This window comes from Neoarius graeffei, chromosome 8 (genome assembly GCF_027579695.1).
Source record: "Neoarius graeffei isolate fNeoGra1 chromosome 8, fNeoGra1.pri, whole genome shotgun sequence".
In the NCBI taxonomy this organism is placed as follows: Eukaryota; Metazoa; Chordata; class Actinopteri; order Siluriformes; family Ariidae; genus Neoarius; species Neoarius graeffei.
The window spans coordinates 63,568,809-63,593,091 of NC_083576.1; the positions used below are offsets into that span (position 1 = coordinate 63,568,809).

The 24,283-nt window shown below is 36.9% G+C and overlaps 1 protein-coding gene across 6 annotated transcripts in view; it reads right to left on the minus strand.

Moving 5' to 3' along the window:
• Positions 1-24,283, minus strand: part of klhl4 (kelch-like family member 4) — a 66,281-nt gene that overhangs the window by 8,628 nt on the left and 33,370 nt on the right. For 4 of the 6 annotated variants that reach the window (XM_060927982.1, XM_060927979.1, XM_060927978.1 and 1 more), the window contains exons 2-8: positions 19,392-19,559; positions 17,079-17,215; positions 16,560-16,756; positions 14,766-14,978; positions 11,756-11,942; positions 10,786-11,010; positions 8,095-8,257 (exon numbers count right to left, since the gene is read on the minus strand). In XM_060927982.1, the coding sequence (XP_060783965.1) occupies positions 8,095-8,257; positions 10,786-11,010; positions 11,756-11,942; positions 14,766-14,978; positions 16,560-16,756; positions 17,079-17,215; positions 19,392-19,534 (1,265 nt within the window). In that variant the 5' untranslated portion in view covers positions 19,535-19,559. Of the gene's footprint in view, positions 1-8,094; positions 8,258-10,785; positions 11,011-11,755; positions 11,943-12,006; positions 13,121-14,765; positions 14,979-16,559; positions 16,757-17,078; positions 17,216-19,391; positions 19,560-24,283 lie in introns of those variants that run through there. The other 2 variants (XR_009655239.1, XM_060927983.1) reach the window with 2 other exon arrangements.

Here is a 24,283-nt window from a genome sequence, read left to right on the forward strand (position 1 = left end):
ATAGTATGATTGAAAATACAATTTCTTTATATTAATCAAATGCTTGCTTTCTTATACTCTTCTAAATTATGTGCATAGGTTTCCCAATTCCATGATTTCATGTTTGAGATAGGGTTATTCTGTTTTTCTCATGTTTTCTGTGAAACTGTAATTTTGGCCAATTTTTGGTGGTTTTTTTTTTTTTAACCTTGCCCTTGACCACGGCTTGTTTCCTTTTCCTTCAGTCATGAAAATTATGTTACTAATGGAGTCCCCATACCCAAAAACCCATGAAATGAGGTATTGCACATACTTCTGTGGTAAGTGGTTCAAAAATTCATATTTTCAATATGGCTACTGGCAGACATCTTGGATTGATAATTTTTGGCCTCTTTGCCCCTGATAGCGATTTTGGCACACAAATTAGCCTATAACAGTTGAGTTATCCTCTCCTAAATTATGTGCATACATATCTAACCCAGGTCCTCTACTAATTATTATATATTAGATATACAGCACATATTTCACAGTATTATGTTATGTACAGTAATAGCTGGTCTGACCAGCCTCAAAGGTGGCGATACAACCTCCATCCTCAGCCAAAGAAGTTGGGAAGATGTAGGCGAAAAACACCTGGTAATTAAACTGAACTATTTTAAATACAAATCACACCTGGCATTAACATAATGTCGGTTCTCAGTACAGGTGTGAATGGGGTCAAATGCATCCCAAAGTTGCATTGGGATGTAAACATTTGGACACATTCTTTCAGCAGTGTGTACCCGAAAGTGTCCTGGGGCACAGTGACGAACCGCTACTCATCTGTTGTCCTCTGCGTTAGCACAAGTATGTAGGGGAGAGTAGGGAGACTTGGGACGGGGGAGACTTGGGACAGTTTGTATTCCCAGAAATTAAATCAGGTTTTAGATTGCATCAGAAGTTAGATGTTGCCCCTTAGAGTAACCTACTTCCTTTGGAGCCACGAAGGTGGACACTGCAGCAAAGTATGTGCTGTTAAATATTTTTGTCAACCAAAACTTGTATTTTCTACTTCACACCTCCATTCTGTGGTGTAATGTCTGCTGGTGAATTCAGGATTTGTTAGGAATTCAAGTATGTTGCCTAGAGTTACCATGTACAGAGGATATTATATGGTTGCGCGAAGATAAAAAGTTTATTTTTGAGTGGTGAATGTATATCATGAGTGAGCGAAGAGAACAAGTGTAATGTTCTTTATATTATATGGACACATCCACAAAAAATACGCAAGTTAAAGCTAGACAGCCTTTCGATTTCATAAAATCAGCGAAATTTAGTTCCATCTGAAATTTGGTCATTGTGATAAATGTTTATTTCTGTAATATGTCACAAAATATCAGACCATTCTGTGGCAGGGAAGTTATTTAATTTGAGGGGCTTCCCTAGCAAATAATGTGCATGAAATTGCTCGCTTCGCACAGTCAAGCAGACAGAGGAAGTCCGTTTGCACATGCGCAGGTTATCTTCTTCTTCTTCTTCTTCTTCTGTGTTTTATGGCAGCTGGCATCCACAGTGTTGCATTACTGCCATCTACAGGTTTACCTTGACCGTGCACTGACAGTTACATAATTTTGTCACTAAACAAACAGCTGAACACACCGAGGTGCTCGCTGACCGCCGATATTTATTAGTTTGGTCCTGTGTTTCCTCTCCTTTGCAACATAATGTCTTTTCTTCTCGCTTTCCGTTACTGTAGTCGGTCTTTCACATTTCATTTGCACACTCGCATCCTCTATTTTTCTCTCCTGTTTCAAATTTGTATCCCACAATGCCTTGAGTGAACAGGGAAAGCCCAACACGTGATGAATGGAGTAGTATCTTGAATTGGGTCATGATGAAGCAGGCAAAAATAGCAGAGAATTTTGGGCCACATGGCTTTAAATTCATTAATTTTTCTATCTTAAAAAAAACTAATAAAATTGGAAGACTGTAATTTGAATTCAGTAACTTTTGATCCACTAAACAAAAATAATTAAGTATTAGGGAAAATTATTTGTATGACCTACACTTGAAAAATCTGAAAGGCAGTCTACCTTTAATCAAAAGAATTTTAATTTTGAACCGGTTCGCCATTTTGACAACGTGTGTGAAGTCAGCGGGAAAACACTGGGAGTGACGTCATCAGAGTGAAGTATCAGGAATTATGTCACTCAGATTTTGTATGAAAAATGTAAGTTTTTCAAAATGAGTAGATAAAGTTAATCTTCAAGCCAACGTGTAATTTTCTTTTAATTATACAGACACATTCACAAACAAAAAGTACCCAAATTTATCAAAGCAATTTATCAATTTCCTCATGAGTGACATATAGAGAAATATGTTACGGTTGCCACTCTCCTTGTTCTGGATGTAGTTTGTATGAAAAATACGAGTGAACTTCCCAGTAAAATACTCATGTCTATATGATATATGTGTTATTTACCAGCTGGGAGGTCCGTATTGTGAAATGCCGTGACCGAGGTCTTGAAAGTACTGACTGAGGCCCTCTGGGGCGAGGTCAGTATTTAAGGCCAAGGTCACGGTATTTCACCATGCAGATCAACCTTAAGCTGGTAAATAATACATTTATTTTATTCTTTACCAAATTCTAACAGAAAATGAGAGCGCCCGAAAGGGAAAACCGAGCCGAGGCGAGCCGCCATTTTGAATCCTCATTCACAGCTGTAATGCAAATTGCTTCCTCCTCGGTATACAAGTGCACTTCCATGGCAGGAAAAAAACTACATTTTGCCGCCTATGTAGTCCCCTATTTATACAAAATTGAGTCATTCAGGATTCAGCCATGTTTTTGCTCGGCGTTAGCAACAGTTAGAGGTTTTTAGCTTTCTCCTGAAATGTTTTCTTTTATTTCTTCTTCCTCAGGGTAGTAAAACTCGCTTTCACTGTGAAGACTGTCATTATCACTATCTATGCTGTAAAATTAATGCTATTCTCCTGAGAAATGCTGGCAAAAATTTGTAAGATTTTTGATAATCTTATAAATAAATCTTTTTAAAAAAAGATAAATGTTGACAAAAAATGCTACTATGTTTGTTGTTGTTTTGGACGAGCGAGTCGCCAGAGGTCCATAACTGGGGTCCGTATTGTAGGGTATGGACCCACTCAGCAGCCAATCAGAGCGCAGGATTTGATGGAAACCATACTGCGAAAAAAATAAATAGTATTATTTATTAAGCTTCAATTCTGGAGAAAAACATTTAAGGATGTTTTTTTTTCCCCAGAATGGCCAGATGGGGAGAGTTGGGACAGTTCATGTTACAGGATTTTTCTTGTGGTTTTACAAATATAAAATTAAAAAAAAAAATTTTTGTTAAAAATGTAGGAGTGTACCTGCATGAGGATTAAGCTTTCTTCGTTCCTTCTTGAGAATGGAACTATTTTGTCTAGTCAGGTTTTGGGTAAACTGACATTTTTCTATCGCTTTACCAACATTGTGTGTTCATACAATTCATATGTTACCAGTTTTGATAATAAATAAAAATGAAACATGTAGGCCTAGGTATTTTATTTTTGTTCCATGTTTCCCCACTATGTCCCAGGTCTCCCAAGATAATGTCCCATGTCTTCCCTCAATGTCTTTTGTCTCCATGCAAAAAAAAAGACCAAAAAAAAAGTGAAGCCTGAATGCCAGTATACGTGACAAGCTGAGAAGCTAATGTTGTGGTAAGAGGGTATAGTAAATACTCTCTAACGCAATATGAATGTGACACTACCTGCAAAGAATTTCACACAATCTACAAAAGCTGAAAACTTGTCCCAAGTTTCCCTGCTCTCCCCTACTCATTTGTGCACCAACAGCATCATATTATAAAGTATTGTTTTGATTTCTTCTTCTTCTTCTTCTAATTTCTTGCAAGTTGAAATGATGCACATGCTTATTTGCATATGGACTGTGTAAGTAATTCAGAAGTGGTCACCTGAGATCAGTGTCAGGTGTGAACTGACGTACTTGGAGCTGTCCACTTGTGATCAGATCAGCCATAATGCATGTTAATGCAAGTTGTGAACAAGGCCTTATAATTAACACATGATTTTCAATGGACTTTTTTTGTTGAAGCCTCTTTCATAGACATATTGATCTATTTTCTTTGGTTAATGGTTTACATCATCCAAACTACGTTGTTCAACTACCTGCTGAAAGTGGTGCCAGCAAGATTTAGCCTCGAAAGAGAGTGATGCAGCAACACTTTAGTCCTTTAATCTGACCAGCTCTCTTACATCCTCATCTTTACACTCTGCTCAAAACTTTCTTATTAATACTACTATCAACACCATATTTGTCATATCGTAGGTCACTAACTCAGTGCAGCTGCATCATATAGCTGCTTTGGAACTTTGAGTCTAACATTTGCTGTCTCTTCGATGTTGGTTTTCAATTTAATGTGATGGGAAACATAATTGCTGATTTGTTTTTAGGAGTTGCAGCAAAACAGACCAGTATACCATTGTTTCAGTTTGTTGAACTTATTTCCTCCTATTAAATACCATTGCGCCTGCTTAGAAATGGCTCCCTTGTGACATCAGTGCAGCACACAACCAATAATATCTCATGGGAATAATGAAAATATGACAACAAATTAGCACTAGAATGTCTAAACACATCACAAATACAGTATTTCACCATAACCATATTTAATGCTTTTCAGAGTGGCCTTTTCCTTTAGGAGCCTAGCATAGAGGTAGACCAAGAGTAGGCGAATTTGAGAGTGAAATGAACAGCTGATTACCATAGACGGTTTGCAGTGACCTTTGTCCTCATTGTAATCCCTCTCTGGAGTTATGCATGGTATAAATGTGTTTAATTTACAACCCCGATTCCAAAAAAGTTGGGACAAAGTACAAATTGTAAATGAAAACAGATTGCAATAATTTACAAATCTCAAAAACTGATATTGTATTCACAATAGAACATAGACAACATATCAAATGTCGAAAGTGAGACATTTTGAAATTTCATGCCAAATATTGGCTCATTTGAAATTTAATGACAGCAACACATCTCAAAAAAGTTGGGACAGGGGCAATAAGAGGCTGGAAAAGTTAAAGGTACAAAAAAGGAACAGCTGGAGGACCAAATTGCAACTCATTAGGTCAATTGGCAATAGGTCATTAACATGACTGGGTATAAAAAGAGCATCTTGGAGTCGCAGCGGCTCTCAGAAGTAAAGGTGGGAAGAGGATCACCAATCCCCCTAATTCTGCGCCGACAAATAGTGGAGCAATATCAGAAAGGAGTTCGACAGTGTAAAATTGCAAAGAGTTTGAACATATCATCATCTACAGTGCATAATATCATCAAAAGATTCAGAGAATCTGGAAGAATCTCTGTGCATAAGGGTCAAGGCCAGAAAACCATACTGGGTGCCCGTGATCTCTGGGCCCTTAGACGGCACTGCATCACATACAGGCATGCTTCTACCGTATATTGGAAATCACAAAATGGGCTCAGGAATATTTCCAGAGAACATTATCTGTGAACACAATTCACTGTGCCATCCGCCGTTACCAGCTAAAACTCTATAGTTCAAAGAAGAAGCCATATTTAAACATGTTCCAGAAGCGCAGACGTTTTCTCTGGGCCAAGGCTCATTTAAAATGGACTGTGGCAAAGTGGAAAACTGTTCTGTGGTCAGACGAATCAAAATTTGAAGTTCTTTATAGAAATCAGGGACGCCGTGTCATTCGGACTAAAGAGGAGAAGGACGACCCAAGTTGTTATCAGCGCTCAGTTCAGAAGCCTGCATCTCTGATGGTATGGGGTTGCATTAGTGCGTGTGGCATGGGCAGCTTACACATCTGGAAAGACACCATCAATGCTGAAAGGTATATCCAGGTTCTAGAGCAACATATGCTCCTATCCAGACGACGTCTCTTTCAGGGAAGACCTTGCATTTTCCAACATGACAATGCCAAACCACATACTGCATCAATTACAGCATCATGGCTGCATAGAAGAAGGGTCCGGGTACTGAACTGGCCAACCTGCAGTCCAGATCTTTCACCCATAGAAAACATTTGGCACATCATAAAACAGAAGATACGACAAAAAAGACCTAAGACAGTTGAGCAACTAGAATCCTGCATTAGACAAGAATGAGTTAACATTCCTATCCCTAAACTTGAGCAACTTGTCTCCTCAGTCCCCAGACGTTTACAGACTGTTGTAAAGAGAAAAGGGGATGTCTCACAGTGGTAAGCATGGCCTTGTCCCAACTTTGTTGAGATGTGTTATTGTCATGAAATTTAAAATCACCTAATTTTTCTCTTTAAATGATACATTTTCTCAGTTTAAACATTTGATATGTCATCTATGTTCTATTCTGAATAAAATATGGAATTTTGAAACTTCCACATCATTGCATTCCATTTTTATTTACAATTTGTACTTTGTCCCAACTTTTTTGGAATCGGGGTTGTACCAAGTAAAATAAATAAAAGGATTAGAGGTAATGTTTGACAGAGGGTAGCTTAGCACCTGCATAGTACTTAATGTGAAAGCAATTGCCACAGGATGAGGATAAGTGTTGAGTGAAATATACGTCAAAAGTGAGCAACTAATAAGCGCAAATAATATGGACATGTGAAAACAGCAGAACCAACGAATGGAGAGTGATTATTTAATTTGCTTATGGGTATAAATAGGTCTGGTTGTGTAAACGTATCTCAGTGACGACACGGATAGATTCTTAAATGTGACAAATGTGGTGGTATATGGAATTTATATTTATCTGACTTTAATTTTATGAATTGCATGACAGTGATGTGTATCCTTATTTATTTATTTATTTATTTATTTATTTTTCGCTTTCTGCTCTCTGTATAACATTTATAAGCTGCATTTTCTTTTCTTTTTTTTCTTTTGCCTTAATGGCAATGTTCCATAACTTTAAAATGCATCACAAATGTGTCCAGGACAAGTCAGCAGGATCAGACTTGCATTCTTCACTCTTGTAACTATACGGTACCTTACCTATTAGTGTCATGGTAGCTACAACTATTATTCACAATAATTAATGTATAATCAGCTTTGATATGAATAACTGAATCATAACACAATAGTTTAAGGGGTTAATTTATGTTTAAAATGCAAAGCCATTTTATAACCACTGTCATATGTCCTGTTTTTAACAATTCAGTATTGGGCACAGCACTCAATGAATCACTTTGAAATGTAGGCCAGGAGGCCTGAAGGGTAGTTTCAAGGTTGTGTTTTTCCCCTGAATTCAAAAATGCTCCAGGGTTTATCAGTGTTCTTTGTGAGATGTACAGCTGTTTTCCTCCACCAGGACAAATACCAGTCTGGCCTTTGTTTGTTTGTTTGTTTGTTTGTTTGTTTGTTTGTTTGTTTGTTTGTTTGTTTGTTTGTTTGTTTGTTTGTTTGTTTCCAAATGAGTATGGGAAGTGACTCTAATGTAAAAAGCACTGGAGGCTATCTGGTCTGAGAGCTTATTATTTTGGTGGTGAGACATTCCAGAGCAATACTGAATATTGGTTATGTGATATCTATATTAAGATTTGGCATTATGAGAAGATCTAGATGGCACTAATAAACCAAGTATTTTTTTAATGGGTACTCTTACCTTTTTTATTGTTACTATTTTGTAACATAAAGCTGCATTAAATTAAATAGAATAATATTTTAATGAACTTGTACACACATTTAGAGTAGGCATGACCTAAAACTTTATTATTATTATTATTATTATTATTATTATTAAATATGAACCCAGAGATAAAAATGCCAGCACTGTCACTTTTTGCTCACTTGACTCATTTGTTGTGTCATACATGATCCTAGTCCCAATGCACTGGGAAACTTTTTAAAAAAGAAAAAAGTGTGCTTCCTATTCTTATTTGTATCTGTTTAGTACACATTGTCTGTTCAATCCAAATCATTTATTCATATTAGGCTACATCCCTGTACTGGGCAACTAAGCCTCTGTCATGAAACAGTTATTTCAGATATTCGACATAAATCACAAATCTGTGCAAGTGTTAAGTTGTAACTTTGCATGTGAGATATTAGCAAAAATATTTATGCATCTGCAAAAGAGAAATAAAGAGAAAATTGCTTACTTTCCATTGAGAGCTGTGACTCCCACTGTGCTGCGAGGAGTGGACATACTGGCCACATAATTCCACTGTCTTGCCTGGGGGTCCCACCTCTCCACTGTGTTCAGATAGCTCCATCCATCATGCCCTCCTACCGCATACATAGGCCCTTCCAGGACAGCGATCCCTTTTCAAACAAAAGAAAGAATGTGCATATGCGTTTGTTCTCTCTAATGATATGTATCACCTTAATATTATCTCTCGGCAGATCCCATTTATTATAAGCAGAGCTACAAAAATGGCAAAATTTAAATGAGACTGCCATCGCATTAACTGAGATGAGAATCAAAAGGTTCTCTCTTTAAACAAAGCACCAGGAGCTGAATAGATTGCCCAGTGGCTGGCCCTGAGGAGCAGCTATTAAGTATTCATGCAGCATCTTGCCGCCTCCGCTGCAGAAAGGTCTCTCATGCTTCTGTAATAAATCTCTGGCTGTTGCTTTTTGGCTCTCGACATACAAACTGTCCTTTGAACCCCATTTTGAATTGGCTCTAATATTGCATTGTAGTTGAGACCTCATGGTGCGTCAGTTTTATGAAGGTGCTGTAAATTCCACTGAAGAACACTGCAATCAATTTTCTTTCAAAATTGCCTGCCATGTATTTGATGAATATTTTCTTGTCAGCAGCTCACTGTGTTGGCATCAGCCAATTTGTGTCAGGTACTTTAGATATGTCCCTGCATTTGATTTGCTTACTAGTGCGAGTGTATGTACTGCTAGTAGATTGTCAACAGATTTATGTACACAGACAAGCTAATGGAGTGATCTTAATCATGTCCAATTTGCCTCTAGTACCATGGAAATAGATGTGGTCTCTTAAAAATGTTGCATTTCGAGTTCATTTGTTTCCTCAGCACAAGTTAACATGAGATAATAATGTGTTTATTGAACAGAATCAGTCAGATTAGCCTACTGATCCACTGGTCCATCGAGTCTGTATATTGAACCATATGTTACTTTGTTAGTTATGTTTTAAATACACATAGACTTTAATACATTATTCATATATTAATACATATACTTATTTGATTATTGAAATTATGACATTTTAGACAAATTTCCCTGGCCTGCTCTAGGCTGTTAGAGTTATTTATTTTATTCAAGTATGCTATCTGTAGCCTTTAAATATCTTTACAGGCCTATAACAATCAGAATATTTTAAATATAACCTAAACCTCTATTCACAAGAGTATTGTGTAATGGATTTGGCTAATTTCTTAATTTCAGGCTCCTGTTTATATTATTCTGGGCTAGAAATTAGCCCCACCCCAGCTGGGACAAAGCTGCTAAGCTCTGCAGTTCATGAGAAACTCTAGTTTGAACATACTGTAGGGTGTCAGTTGGAAGAGCTAGAAAGCATGCCAGTGGTTTCACTGTAACTACAATTTGTCTTGCAAGCAGCAGGGATCCCTAAAAATTACAAACTACTTGTTTGCAGGATTGCACACCTTTTGGGGCTATTTTTCTGTTCTTAAACAAACTGTTATGTTAATCATGTGCAGTTATTTTTATAGACAAGTTTCAGTACACATACAGGAAGACACTTGTGAGGCGGCTTAGGAAAACCTGTTGGATGTCAGCTTTGGTTGAATTCTAGAACACAGCCGAAAATGAAATCCAAGGCTCTGACCAAAATTAAATTTGTCTGCCACTAATATACTGTACTTTAACATCTTTATTTGAAAGAAAGAAAGAAAAACTAATTTATTTTACCAAAGTGACATGGAAGTGTTTTTATTTTGGTTACTGTCAAACCTTGTCTTGGCTGTCTGCCTACAGAGATCTCATAGGTTAAGGGGCCAGTTCAACAGATGCAATAGTAAATGCAGTCCATGTGCCTAAAAATGTCTAAAACCTGTGTTGGTAAGTGTTCTTCTACGAATGTAATGCTTTGATCAAATTGTTGGATTGCTACGTGACATAACCAAATGGACAAGGCTAATCAATTCAGTTTGTAATCAGACACCAGGTGTCAAAATACCTACGATGCTCGTGCACCATCATATCATTAAAACAGAGAAGAGTGCTTACACACTTTGTCAGTGGTGAAAGTTTTAAAATGTCTACATGAGCCAATAACAAGAAATTTAGATGCCATTAGTGACTTTTACCTCAGGTGATGAGGCAGAGAATGATATGGATAATTTTAATAATGAATGTGATGAGGCTTTTTCCATTGCAATTGTACAATTCTTTAAACATTAGCAGTAATGTTGTTTTCTACTTGGTAGATTCAGTTATAAATGTAGGTATGTGCGGTGTTTTTCAGTGCAGTTGGAATGAAATAGTTAAATCTGAATTTCCCTTTTTTCATTTTTTCTGGTAACCAAATTTTAAAATGATAGAACTTTGTTTCTGACATATGCAAATAAGATACAAATTTTATTTGTCATTCACATTTGACCATGTTAAGGGTTTTACCAGGCTGTCAACCATGTAACTTTGAGGGAGATACCTGGTCCTGGATAATAAGAAAGAAACCACTATGTTCTCTGCTCACCAAAAAAAGTTATACAAACTTTAGATTTGAATGCTAAGAGCTTTTAACGAGTACAGCAAATGCATTTCCCATTACACAACTCTTGTCAAAATTTGTTTGAAATTCTAATTATATGATGGGAAGAAAACATTAATGAAAGAAGCAAAGGATATACCTAGCCCATGTCTGTGGGTTGACATAGGAGGCATAGTGGACCACACTTTAGTGAGTGGATCATAGCACTCCACAGAATTGGATGTCTTGAGGCCATCCCTTCCCCCTACCACATAGAGCTTGTTATCAATGACTGCTACACCGAACTGAAGCCTCCGGCCATTCATTATGCCAACCTGGATCCATGTGTTAGTGCGAAGATCATACTTCTCAATTGTTGTAGAACCTGAAAGCACAGTTTCTTAGTTAAGTGTCAGAATCATGAATTTTTTTAAAATAATTTATAACTGTATTTTTTGTATTTGACTCTCAAATATTATACTTCTCAAATACAAGTGGGTTTTTTTTTCTGCAGTGGCAGCAGGTAACAAGGTCTAAATGAAAGCTTTATAGACAAATAACATATCAGCTATATCCATAGGGCTAATAAACATTAATTCATTTAATGTCAAAATGTAATGTAACATTAATTCTAAGCAGAAGCAATATTTCAATATTAATAATTGTTTGCTGCAATTCATCCTATATATTTAATGTTAAATTCAGCTCTATTTTTTCCTAAAAATGGTAAGTCTGGTGCCTATAAAAGGTCTACAGACCCTTGTTAAATTTGTAATGTAAAAATTTAAACCAATATAAATGTTATATCAGATCTTTTCCCATCTTTATTGTAATACAGCAACCAACAAAATTCAAGTGAAAATCAAACACTGTAATATTATACCTATTAAACCCTACAGATGCATAAATGCATCTGTAATGACAGAAATTAATTTAAAGGATTTACTGATCTCACAACCTCACGATTCCATTTGTTATTGTTGGTTATAAGTCTTATGACACCTTAATAATAGCAAATTTGTAAATATTAGCTGTCTGCTATGTGACAATGTGGCATATAGTGTTTAACTGTACAGCATGCATTGTGTGAATAACAACTCAGAATAAAAAACAAAAAACTGATTGTCCACCTTTTGAAGCATCCATGCCGCCTACTGCATAGAGTGCCCCAACAGTGGACTTGCGTGGTTTGGTCCTTGGACTTTGTAGCATTGGCCGACGTTCTGGCAACAAATGATACTTCATGGCCTCCATCAGTAGCTTTTGACATTCCAAATCATCAGCAAACATCTTATTGTTTTCCAAGTCAGCAAGAAGCTACAACATAATGCACATAATGGCAAATCTCTCAACATTCAAAAAATATGGTTATATAAGCCATTATCATTTTTTCTTCATATTATAATTTCTAAATATAGTGATGGCTGCTTGTGATATTAAATGGGAGGACTAAAATCTAATATTTATCAACAGATCATCAGTAAAACTATTTGTTGAGCAATGCAATATATCACAAAGTCTGATTGATGACATAATGGGAATGATGTTAAGCAAATTATTACACACACTTAGCTTCATTCATGATTTCTAAATGTTACAAACAGATAAGTCATAACCCTTTCATTCAAACTACAGCCCCAAGTCCAAAAAAGTCGGGATGCTGTGTGAAACAAAAATAAAAACAGAATGCAAGTACAAATCCTTTTCAAAATATTTTCAGTTGAATACAATTAAAAAACAAGGTATTTCATGTTTAAGTTGATAAACCTTTTTTTGTTTTTTGTAAATATACACTCGTTCTGAATTTGATGCCTGCAACACATTCCAAAAAATTTGTGACGGGGCATGTTTGCTGTTTTACATCACCTTTTCTTTTAACAACACTCAGTAAGCATTTGGGAACTGAGGTCATTAATTGTTAAAGATCTGAACATGAAATTCTTCCCCATTCTTGCTTGATATACGACTTCTGGATTTTGCGCTTCATAATGCACCAAACATTTTCAATGGAAGGTAGGCAGGCCAGTTTAGCACCCACACTCTTTTACTACACAGCCACACTATTGTAACACGTGCAGAATGTAGCTTGGCGTTGTCTTACTGGAATAAGCAGGGATGTCCCTGAAAAAACGTTATCTGGATGGCATCATATGTTGCTCCAAAACCTGAATGTACCTTTCAGCATTAATGGTGCCTTTACAGACGTGCAAGTAACCCATGTAGGACCTGTCTGAAAAACACAATGGTGATGAGAGCCTCCTGTATAAACATTGTTATAAATTAAAAAAAAAATGCCATGGGCACTAACACACCCCATACCATCACAGATGATAGCTTTTGAACTTTGTCTTTGTAACAATCTGGATGGTCCTTTTCCTCTTTAGCCTGGAGGACACAACATCCATGATTTCCAAGCACAGTTCAAAATGTGGACTCATCAGACCACAGCACACTTTTTTCCACTTTGCATCTGTTCATCTCAAATGAGCTGAGGCCTAGAGAATTCAATGACATTTTGGATGTTGTTAATGTTGCTTTTGCTTTGCATGGTAGATGCAGCAATGAACTGTGTTTACTGACAACAGTTTCCGAAGTGTTCCTGAGGACGTGTAGTAATATGAGCATGTGTAGTAATATGAATGAGCAACTTCCCACATCCATGCTCCAAAATCTAGTGGAAAGCTTCCCTAGAAGAGGTTATTATCACAACAAAGGAAGGATGGGATGTTCAAAAAGTACATGTGAATGTGATGGTCAGGTGTCCACAAACATTTGGCCACATAGTGTGCTTTTAATTTCTCATCCAGTGGCAATTTGGGGAAAAAAAGGACGATAGAGTAAATAATACAACTCATAGCAACTACATCTGTATTTTACATGTGTCTTCTCACATATGCTGATGGTGTGTTATGGATATGTTAAGCGAAGTGGAGTGAATAATAGTCCAAATGTAGATCAAATTTAGGGGATGTTTGACTCTTTGTAATCACCTGACATGGCTATCACTGATGGACTGCACAATTTTACAATGTCGACTAAAAAGAATTCAGCCCCAGTCTTGCTTCTTCTTACCATTCTGTATATTTTTTTCTTATAACCATCAGTTCTGCCACAAAATAAGCCTTAAGTTACTTGTCAACAATGAAAAATGTGATATGGATGCCAAAAATAAAACTCCATATTGATGTCTTTTTATCTTAGCTAGCATGTTTATTTCAGCCATCTCTGTCAAAATAACCACAGCAAATGATTTTGTAACATTACAAGCACTTAAATTCATTTTGAATATAATCCCATTTCCAAAAAAATTGGGACACTGTAAAATGTAAATTTAAAAAAGACAGTTATGATTTGCAAATCATGGAAACCCCATATTTCATTGAAAATAGTACAAAGACAACATGTGAAATGTTGAAACTGAGAAATTGAAAGTGTTTTTTAAAAATATATTCTCATTTTGAATTTAATGCACATGGTGTGTGTAGCTTGCACATCTGGGAAGGCATCATTTAATGCTGAACAATTTTGGAGCAACTTGCTGCCATCCAGATGATATCTTTTTCAGGGAAGGTCTTGCTTATCTCAGCAAGACAATGCCAAACCACATTCTGCATATATTACAACTGCATGGCTCCATAAAAAAGTGCGGGTGCTAAACTGGCCTGCCTGCAGTCCAGACCTGTCTCCCACTGAAAACATTTGGTGCATTATGCAGTGCAAAATATGACAAAGGAAACCATGAACTGTTGAGCAACTGAAATTATATATTGGGCAAGAATGGGACAACAACTGGTCTCCTCAGTTCCCAAACAGAATGTTATTTTTGAAATGTGTTGCTGAGATCAAATTCAAAATGAGCGTATATTTTTCAAAAATCAATATAATTTCTCATTTTCAACATTTCATATGTTGTCTTTATACTATTTTCAATTATATACGGTTTCCATTATTTGCAAATCATCGCATTCTGTTTTTATTTAGATTTTCCACAGTATCCCAAGTTTTTTTTGGAATTGGGATTGTAAAACGTTTTTTTGAAGTCTTCCAAAAATGTTAACTTTTTTCTGAGTACTAAGTGATTGCATTCAATCAAGTACTGCTCCACAGATCACAGAGGCTAATGGTGTGTAATAAGCAAACCTGAGGTGGCAGAAGGGGTAGGCGTATGTTGGCGAGTAATAATCCTAGATCTTGTTGCCGATGCTGCACATCATAGCGCACCCACATCATCAGTGCCTGGAAAATGGTCTCTTCGTCTGGAACATTGATGTCATCGCTGGACAGTAGCTTGACTATTTCCGTTGTAGGAAGTAAGAGAAACTCCTGGTTCTGAATGACTTCTAAAAAGTGTTCCTGAAAGATTAATGTGGTCTAATTAGAAAAGTTCAGTCACCGTAGTAGTACTGTCCAGTTAAAAAGCAAATGACTTGTAAATAAACCGTATATTGCATTGAATTTCACTAAATCATGATTTATCCTTAGCTGATGTCCATTACATTCATATTGTTCAAGTTTATAATGTAGAAACCCTACTATTAATATACTGCATAATCTGTTAGGATTTCTTTCAGCTCTAACAACTGGTTGAATGTCAGTCCTAATGACCTGATATTTAATGTTTTGCCTAATTGTTGCTTAGAATGTCCTCTAAAGCTATTTTTAAATGTTACATTTAAAAGCATAACAAAATCTAAGATGAACCATAAAGCAATCTAGTGTCTGTTGATTTTTTTAAATTTGATTGTGTAATAGAGAAAAATTGGTTTGATCTGTGATGATGTTCAAATAGCACATCTAAATTTGTCAATGGGCTTTTTGAGCTTAGCTAATGGAAATTAGATGCATGCATTGATTTTTTTTTTTTAGCTGTTGCTTGATATGGATTTTAGTCCTACTTCTGTTAGTGTTCATTTTTCATTAAAGGGACATAATAATCATAGAGAGTTCAACATAACACTGGTAGATGTAAGTGTTCATGTCATTGAGTTAAAAACATAAATATGGAGCAAAAGCTGTTTACACACGAGTGGGATGGTTAGGTAACCTCATATTTCTGGGTTTATTATTCATTTGTTCATCTTGGTGCATATTATTCAGCGATTACCAAGCATTAAGAGTAGAATAACTATATTACAGTATTAGGAAAATTACCTAAAGAGGCACTGACTTGATTTTGATTTCTATTATTTTCATGTACACAGCAAATGTACTGAAACATTTCTGTCTGGTGTGAGACAGCTAAATTTCAATGACATCTCGTTGAGATATAGAGTAATATACTGCTTAAGTTACTAACACTGACAGTGTTACACAAAGAAACAGGATGTCAGGACTGTGCATGGAAAGGACAAAAACAAGCTTGTCAAAATAGAACTTTTTGAACGCATCTGAACACAATGGATTGTGGAACAGGAAGCCCTGTTCGCCCCTTGTCCATTAGGGAAGTGATTGAAAAGGAAGTTTCCCTGCTTGTGCTCCATGATTAGATTAACCTCACTGATCTGGGAAGAACTGTGTAAACAGCCTGTGCAGATGTCCTTCAGGAGATAAGTCATCCTCCTAAGTTGCTTCCGCACTTTGGCAGTGGCATGTCATCTGACAAATGTGTGTGGTGGGTCCTGAAGCCCCAGAGAATACTAAATGTTGTTTTTTTTGGACGAAGTAGTTTGTGCTACATTTGAAAAACATCAGGAGGCTTGCATACACCTACCAAATGAACGCAGAGGGGAAATCATGGGGTAAATAGTGATTATGCTTTAAAAATATTAAAATATATAAGCTTAAATTTTTAGTTTATGCACAAGTTACCTAGCATGGAAAGGGTTAAAAATCTAGACTAGAACAACAACTTTCACTTTTTATTTTAAAAAGATATGTAAATTTCAAGTCCTTTAAATGGCTATTTAGCTATTTCAACCATAGTTCCAGTCCTACCATAGTGTAGTTGTGTGCTACATTCAGCAGATCCATGCATCCTTGAGCATCAGCAAATGAGCGGATCCCCAGGCAGTTGGATGGGTGAAGCTGTTTCATCAGAAAGTTGCAGCAGACCTCAATAACTTGTGAGAGCTGGAGAAGACATGCTGTGGCTAATAGGCTCTCAATTGTGTCTTCCTTTAGCTCAAGTACACCTATAAAGTTGAAAAAAAATCTCAGAAATCCTTTCAACTGAAGATAATTTTTGTTGGTTCACATAGTGCTAGCAGTTTCATGCAAGATAATGCATCCACAAGGTTAAAAAAAGAAGAAGAAGAAGAAGAAGATGATGATGTTGGTCTTGAAATTGTTGAGTACACTGCTTGATAGAGCCAGAAATGGGACAGCTAACTGTAAGCTGTTTGTGTTCCTTAATATTAAAGTATTGTTAAAATTTACAAGTTTTAAGAATACAAATGCCCATTGGAAATGCATTAGTGCCAATACTGAATATATAACCAGAAACTGGATACTAACCAGTGTATGCAAAATGAACTAATGATCTCAGTGCTTCTGGATCAACACCTTCCATTTTGATCTCATCCTGTTTTGCCTCTCGCACATTGTTGGTGAACATGGCAGCAAAGTAGTCTGAAACTGCGCTTAAAACAAGTCTGTCATTAAGGAAAGAACACAAAAACACTTATTATATTAACATCCAGGTTTTTGTCTGTAGCTGTCCACATAAAAGTACTACTTTTCTGTATTTCTCTTGTGTGGGAGACATTGATCACACACTAACAACACTAACATTTGGAATAGGGTTGTTTTGTTTGTTTGTTTGTTTGTTTGTTTGTTTGTTTGTTTGTTTGTTTGTTTGTTTAACCAGGTTAAACCATGCAGATCTGGCAATACTTTAAGTTCATTGACGCATTCAGTCACTGGGGATAGCCTAAATGCATTTTCCTACTGTGTTACATCAAAACACAGGAGCTATGTGTATTCAAGGGAAACAATGAGAAGCAAACAATTATATGTATTTTAATTTCATAATCTCAAGTAGTCTTTGCGAAAGTACAGTGATGACAAAATCTTGCCTGCATATATATCAATCAGTCATAACATGAAAATCATCTGTCTAATATTGTGTAGGTCCCCTTTGTGCCATCAAAACAGCTCTGAGCCATTGAGCTATGGGCTCTACAAAACTTTTGAAAGAGTGTTGTAATATCTGGCACCAAGACATTAGTAGCAGATCCTTTAAGTGCTGTAATTTGCATGGTGGGGCCTCCATGGATTTGACTTGTTTGTCCAGCATAGCCCACAGATGCTTAATTGGATTGAGGTATGGGGAATTTGGAGGCCAAGTCAACACTTTGAACTCTTTGTCATGTTTGTCAAACCATTACTGAACCATTTTTGCAGTGCGGCAGGGTGCATTATCCTGCTGAAAGTGGCCACTACCATTAGGGAATGCCACTGCCATGAAGAGGTGTACTTGGTCCGCAACAAGGTTTAGGTTGGTGGTAAGTGGTCAAAGTAACATCCATATGAATGCCAGAACCCGAGGTTTCCCAGCAGAACATTGCCCAGAGCATCAAACCGCTTCCATCAGCTTACCTGCTTCCCATAGTACATCCTGGTGTCATCTCTTCCCCAGGTAAGCAATGCACACACACCCAGCCATCCACATGATGTAAAAGAAAATGTGATTTATCAGACAAGGTGGCCTTCTTCCATTGCTCCATAGTCTAGTTCTGATGCTCACATGCCCATTGTAGACATTTTCAGCGGTGGACAAGGGTATGCATAGGCGCTGTGACCAGTCTGTGGCTATGTAGCCCCATACACAGTGAGCTGCAATGCCTGTGTGTTCTGACACCTTTCTGTCATAGCCAACATTAACTTTTTCAGCAATCTGTGCTACAGTAGCTCTTCTGCGGGATCGGACCTGACAGGCTAGCCTTCACTGCCTACGTGCATCAGTCAGCTTTAGTTGCCTGTGACCCTGTTGCTGGATCATCATTTGTCCTTCCTTGGACCACTTTTGGTAGATAATAGCCTCTGCATACTGGGAACACCCCACAAGACCTGCTGTTTTGGAAATGCTCTGACCCAGTAATCCATCGCAATTTGGCTCTTGTCAAAGTCATTCATCCTTACACTTGCCCATTTTTCCTGCTTCCAACATATCAACTTTGAGAACTGACTGTTCACTTGCTGCCTAATATACCCCACACAGATACCAGTGTAAAGAGATAATCAATGTTATTCACTTCACCTATCAGTGGGTTTAATGTTGAGGCTGATTGATGTATGTGTGGCTGAAAATTTCTCTTATGCATGAATTTCAACCACACATAAAGTTTTAGCATTTTACTCTGGCTACACCAAAAAGTGAAAATGGACAAATTGTCTTTTGTTCTGACTGTGGCAGAGGAACATTGTAAACATTTTGACAGTTTTATCCAATTCCAAACTTTTGATTAGGATTCTGTCAGTTTCACTGTGACATGTAGCTATCCAACAACTTGATTGAAGAGTGATATTCATCGTGTAAGGAAATCATACTTAGTTAGCAAGGTTTTAGACACCTTTATACTGGCTGTTTTCACCATCAAATTTGTTAAACTGACTCCTTACCAAACATATATAGTTTAGGCAATATTCAAATTAAATACAAAGCTAAGGAGACAAAATATGTTATAAGTATTAAAAACTAATATTAGCCAAAAGGTATTTTTTTAAATAACATGCTCAAAGCAAATGTAGCATTCAGTATTGCATCTCTGTTACAGGCCTCTTTCAGTCATAAGGGTTGGAGTTCAATTTGGCTAGGAGAATATTTACCTGTGTGCAGGGATCTTGTGGTCACCAGCTATCAAAAGCACATCACACAGCTGTTTGTGCTGCAAGTAAGTCTCCATCTTCCGGAAGGTCTGTTCTGCATGGTTTGTGGCCTGGAAAAATTCATCTGAGCAGTTGGAGCTCATCCTAGAGTAACTACTCAAAGACAACCTGTGAAGAACCAGAAGATCAGACGTTCAGTCCCAGGCCATAAGAGGACACACAGTAAATCTAACATCACAGTAAAACTAGTAATGTAGTTTTGCTACTTGACATGCAAGAAGTGTCAGTGATACCTGGACTTAACACATTTTAAAGTTGATATGTCTATCAGGGGATTTTTTTTTATTACACACCTTGATGAACCTATCAGTTATGAATCTCTGTACTTGCACATGAAGAGTAGATGATGTCTGTTTTAAGTGTGGTATTTGTGTAGTGTACCCACACCTGAAGTGTGGTGTTTAACAAAGGGTTGTTGTAAGTGTGTAGTCAGTGCCAAGCAGGTGAATGCAATAACATTTTTGTTTAGCACATCCTACTTAGAAATGCTTAATAGTCCATATCTCTTTTCTTCACACTTGTCCTTCATACTTTTAAATTAAACCCATTAGAGCTGAACTCTGTAAATAAGTGGATTGAGAAGAACAATATACCAAGAGGGCAGATTACCACTAAAAAAAAAGCATTCTTGTGAATAGACATGGGCTCAGCATGGCATCTGGCTTGGGCTCAGCACTGTGATCATTTTAATTCTGAGCTACTCTCCCTGCAGACCAGTAGATTACATGCTACTGTGGAGTATCTCAGTAATCCTTCAGACCCGTGGCAAACAATCCTAAACTGTTATTTTGGTGCCCTTCATGGAGCAAATCCATCACTGACATTTAACTAGTCCAAAAGTATGGCCTTCTTTCTAAAGTCCTGTTGCCTGGAGAAAGTATTTATAGCTCAGTGTTGTTGAATGCTCAGTTGTGATTTGTCAGAAAGTCTTGATTAATTTTCTATTACATGACAGCTTGGACAGTAGTGTCCACTGCAAGTTTTATATTAATGTGTGTGTTATAATACGTTATTGTTTATACAGGGTGTCCCAAAAGTCTACATCCATTGGCACTTGTTTATTTAAATACAGATATTACAACAAATGCTCAAACTGATGGACTTAGACTTCACAACACTATTGTATATGCTGAATACAAAAACAATGAACATTTCAGAGGTAGAGCTCTCATTTTAAGCTTTTTTGACATGGGGAAAATCTTTAAGACAGAGGACTTTGTGGTGCTTCTATCATAAGACATAATACCAAGCAATTTTTTTTGTCGTATTAAATTCAAGATAGAGGAAAAAAGAGGCTGGTGAGGGAATGACTGTTTATATGCACTGTAATATGTGATAACAAGAACCAATGTATCTTATGGACATTCAACAACATTCCATCAACTTCATGGATGATAATAGCGTCACATCATCCAACTGAATATCTTCTTATAACCGCATGCCATATCATGTTTTATTCCTCACTTAAATTGTCGAACAGAAACCCAGCAGCACGGTGGTGTAGTGGTTAGCACTGTCGTCTCACAGCAAGAAGGTCCTGGGTTTGATCCCAGCGGCCGACGAGGGCCTTTCTGTGTGGAGTTTGCATGTTCTCCCCGTGTCCGCATGGGTTTCCTCTGGGTGCTCTGGTGTCCCCCCAGTCCAAAGGCATGCAGGTTAGGCTAATTGGTGGCTCTAAATTGACCGTAGGTGTGAGCGTGAATGGTTGTTTGTGTCTATGTGTCAGCCCTGTGATGACCTGGCAACTTGTCCAGGGTGTACCCTGCCTCTCGCCCATAGTCAGCTGGGATAGGCTCCAGCTTGCCTGCGACCCTGTAGAACAGGATAAGCGGCTACAGATAATGGATGGATGGATGGATGGATGGATGGATGGATGGATGGATGGATAAATTGTCTAACAGAAACCCTTGGCTTATCTGCTTATTGTTTTTCATGTAGTGACTGACCCAACAGTTTTAATAAGGATGGTCTATAAAATCTAATTCCTATTGTTATTCTGATATTATCTGGATATGTTAAGTAATTCCAACTCCAGTGTGCTACACTAGCCAAAAAGAAATATGAACCACCCCAGTAAAGCATAAGAACATTGTCTCTATATTACATTCTGGTACAAAACAAGTAATTACATAGTAAATCTCACAGAAGGCTGGTTTGTGGAATCAATGACCTTACGAACTATGACTCTATCAAGAGAGCTAGCATTAAAGGGCACACGTGTACTGCTGTCATAATTCAGCAGTTTTTTTAACCTCAAGCACACTGCAACTAACATTAGCTTGATTACAGAGTTCACACCCTCTCTATTTTTAGCTGAAAAGAATTATTCCCTGTGATGTGGTCTCCTTATGGTGAAAAGGATGAAGGATGTAACTACTGGTTTCATTCATCAAGGTGATCACTATGCATATCACATATCACATCTCTGTGGACAAAAAAAATAGATCACACTGATATGTACAAGGTGGAAGGATTATACCCAGATATATGAAAGCAGATGAACACAGGCCGAGATAAACTAAAGAACTAAAAAGCAGATATAATATGTGTATCTGCTTGCCTAAACATTTAATTATTTCACACTGATCAATTCCCTTTTACCGTAATCAAAATTAACCTATAACATTTGTATGAAGGAACATACAAGAGCTGCTTAGACTGAATGTAATTTTTGCTGCTCTGTTCACTCAAGAGCTTGTAAATGATTTGCATACATGGTTTGTTACATGTCCAGGGTCCCCAAGTCATGAATATTTTAAGGCTAGTGGTTGCTGCTAATACAGATGGCATTTGGAGGTTTTACAGAATAGCTACACTTACGTCAGATTTTGTTTGCTTGTAATGCATGCCCTTCTGATATACCTTAATATGCACTTGACTGAGTTATTTCTTGTTATAGTAAATATTGTATATGGGTAATTTATTGTCCTGCTGCTATCTGTTTTCTGGCATAATGCTGTGTTTGCTGAATAAAAAAAATGAGGTAGTATAAGGTGGTGGTTGTAAACATGAGAGATGCATTACTTTATTGTCAGCTCTAAGGAACACAAAAAGGATTTTTTATGTCTCCTACAGTTGCTTTTGTATTACTCTCTCAGAGGCCATAAATTTGCAGGGAGCATTTAAGTTCTCCCTAGGCTTTATTTTATGAAGGACAATGTATGCCATGCAACAAAAAAATACAACCACTTTGGGTAACAATGATGAACAAACATATTAAACATGTCTTTCAACACCCTTGATTAATTTGTCATACAGTAAAAGGCAGGTATGAACATCAAGAAAATTTATTTTGCTTAAATATTACAGTTCCTAAACGTATCCAAGTTCTAGTTATTATACTGTATACTTTCATATCAATTTATCCATACACCTCTTCAGGCTGCACCTCTCCCCTGCTTCCCTCCCCACTGTGTAACTGCGTATCGGTCTCTAGACCAACCCAGGCTGTGTACTGTCTAGCCTGGGGTGAACCGTGTGAATTTTATTTTTCTCTATTTAGTTGTACTTTGTATGGTTGGTTGGTTTCCTTGGCTGTTTGCTGAGAATATTACACTAAGTATTGTTCTGTCACTTGTTCAGTTGGCACTAGAACTTAGAACTTTCTTGTCTAGAAGTCCAGCACTTTGTGTACCTGATTTTTGTACTTGTTCTACGTTGCTCTGGATAAAAGCATCTGCTAAATGCCATGTAATGTAATGTAATGTAATCAATATTGCTTATCTGTCAGGATCACAGGGAAAGTTGGAGCCAATCTCAGCTGACTTTGGATGAGAGACAGGGTACACCTTGGGCAGGTTGTCAGTCTATCACAGGGCTATTTAACAGTTATTCCACAAAATCAAGTCATACACGAGCTGATAGCCAACAAGGCGCATAGTGCCAAGTTGGCTATAAGCCATGTACGATGAGATTGAGTGGAATAACAGTTTTATTATATCCACATTCACAGGATTTTGAGAAACAGAGCATTTTTATTTTTTGCAAATTGGATAAATAAAAACTTAAAATAAGTTATAATATAAAATTAAGTTAAAATATATTTAGCAAATTGGATAAATAAAAAATTTATACAAAACATCCAACAAAATAATGTAAACAAACTGGCAAAATGACAGTAGCAATTTGTGAAAAATGTGATAATAATAATTATTGAAAAATTAAAAATATGTTCTTCCTATCAAATACTTTTATTCCATATTTTGTTGCTTTTTTATTTTGGGGGGTTTTGTTTTCGAGTAGAGTTTTTATTTCGTCTTCAGTTGGTTCAGCAACATGCGCCGCCATTTTGTTTTTCTCTACTCACAGTATATGAGCTGATAGCTGAGTAGTAGAGTAGCCAATCAGAGTGCGCGATTGCTCATATCCAGTGAATGTGGATAGAATAAATAGCTTTATTTCATCAAAAAAATTTAATATTTTACTGCTGTCACAAAACAAAGAAATAAATATATCCATTAGGTCCATTTCAAAATTAAGCAAAGCTCAATTTATCTCCATGTGCTGATGATAGCTGTGCAGTGAGAATTATCCAGAAGGCACAGTGATTTTTTTTTTTTTTGTGAAACTAAATAACTGCTACTAGCAAGAAAATATTACTTAATTACATTATTTTACAGGTAATAGTCCCACACATCTGCTCTCTAAATAGAACATAAAATGTTACTGTCCCACTGGTGTGTGGTCAGCTGCATTTTTGGTGAAGCGCAGCATAGTTGGTGAAACTACAGTAGTATGCAAAAGCTTTAGGTATTTTTATATGCTTACGGCATTAGAGTGAAATGCACACTATGGTATTTATGTAGAGCAGAAAAGGCACTCAATGGCATTAA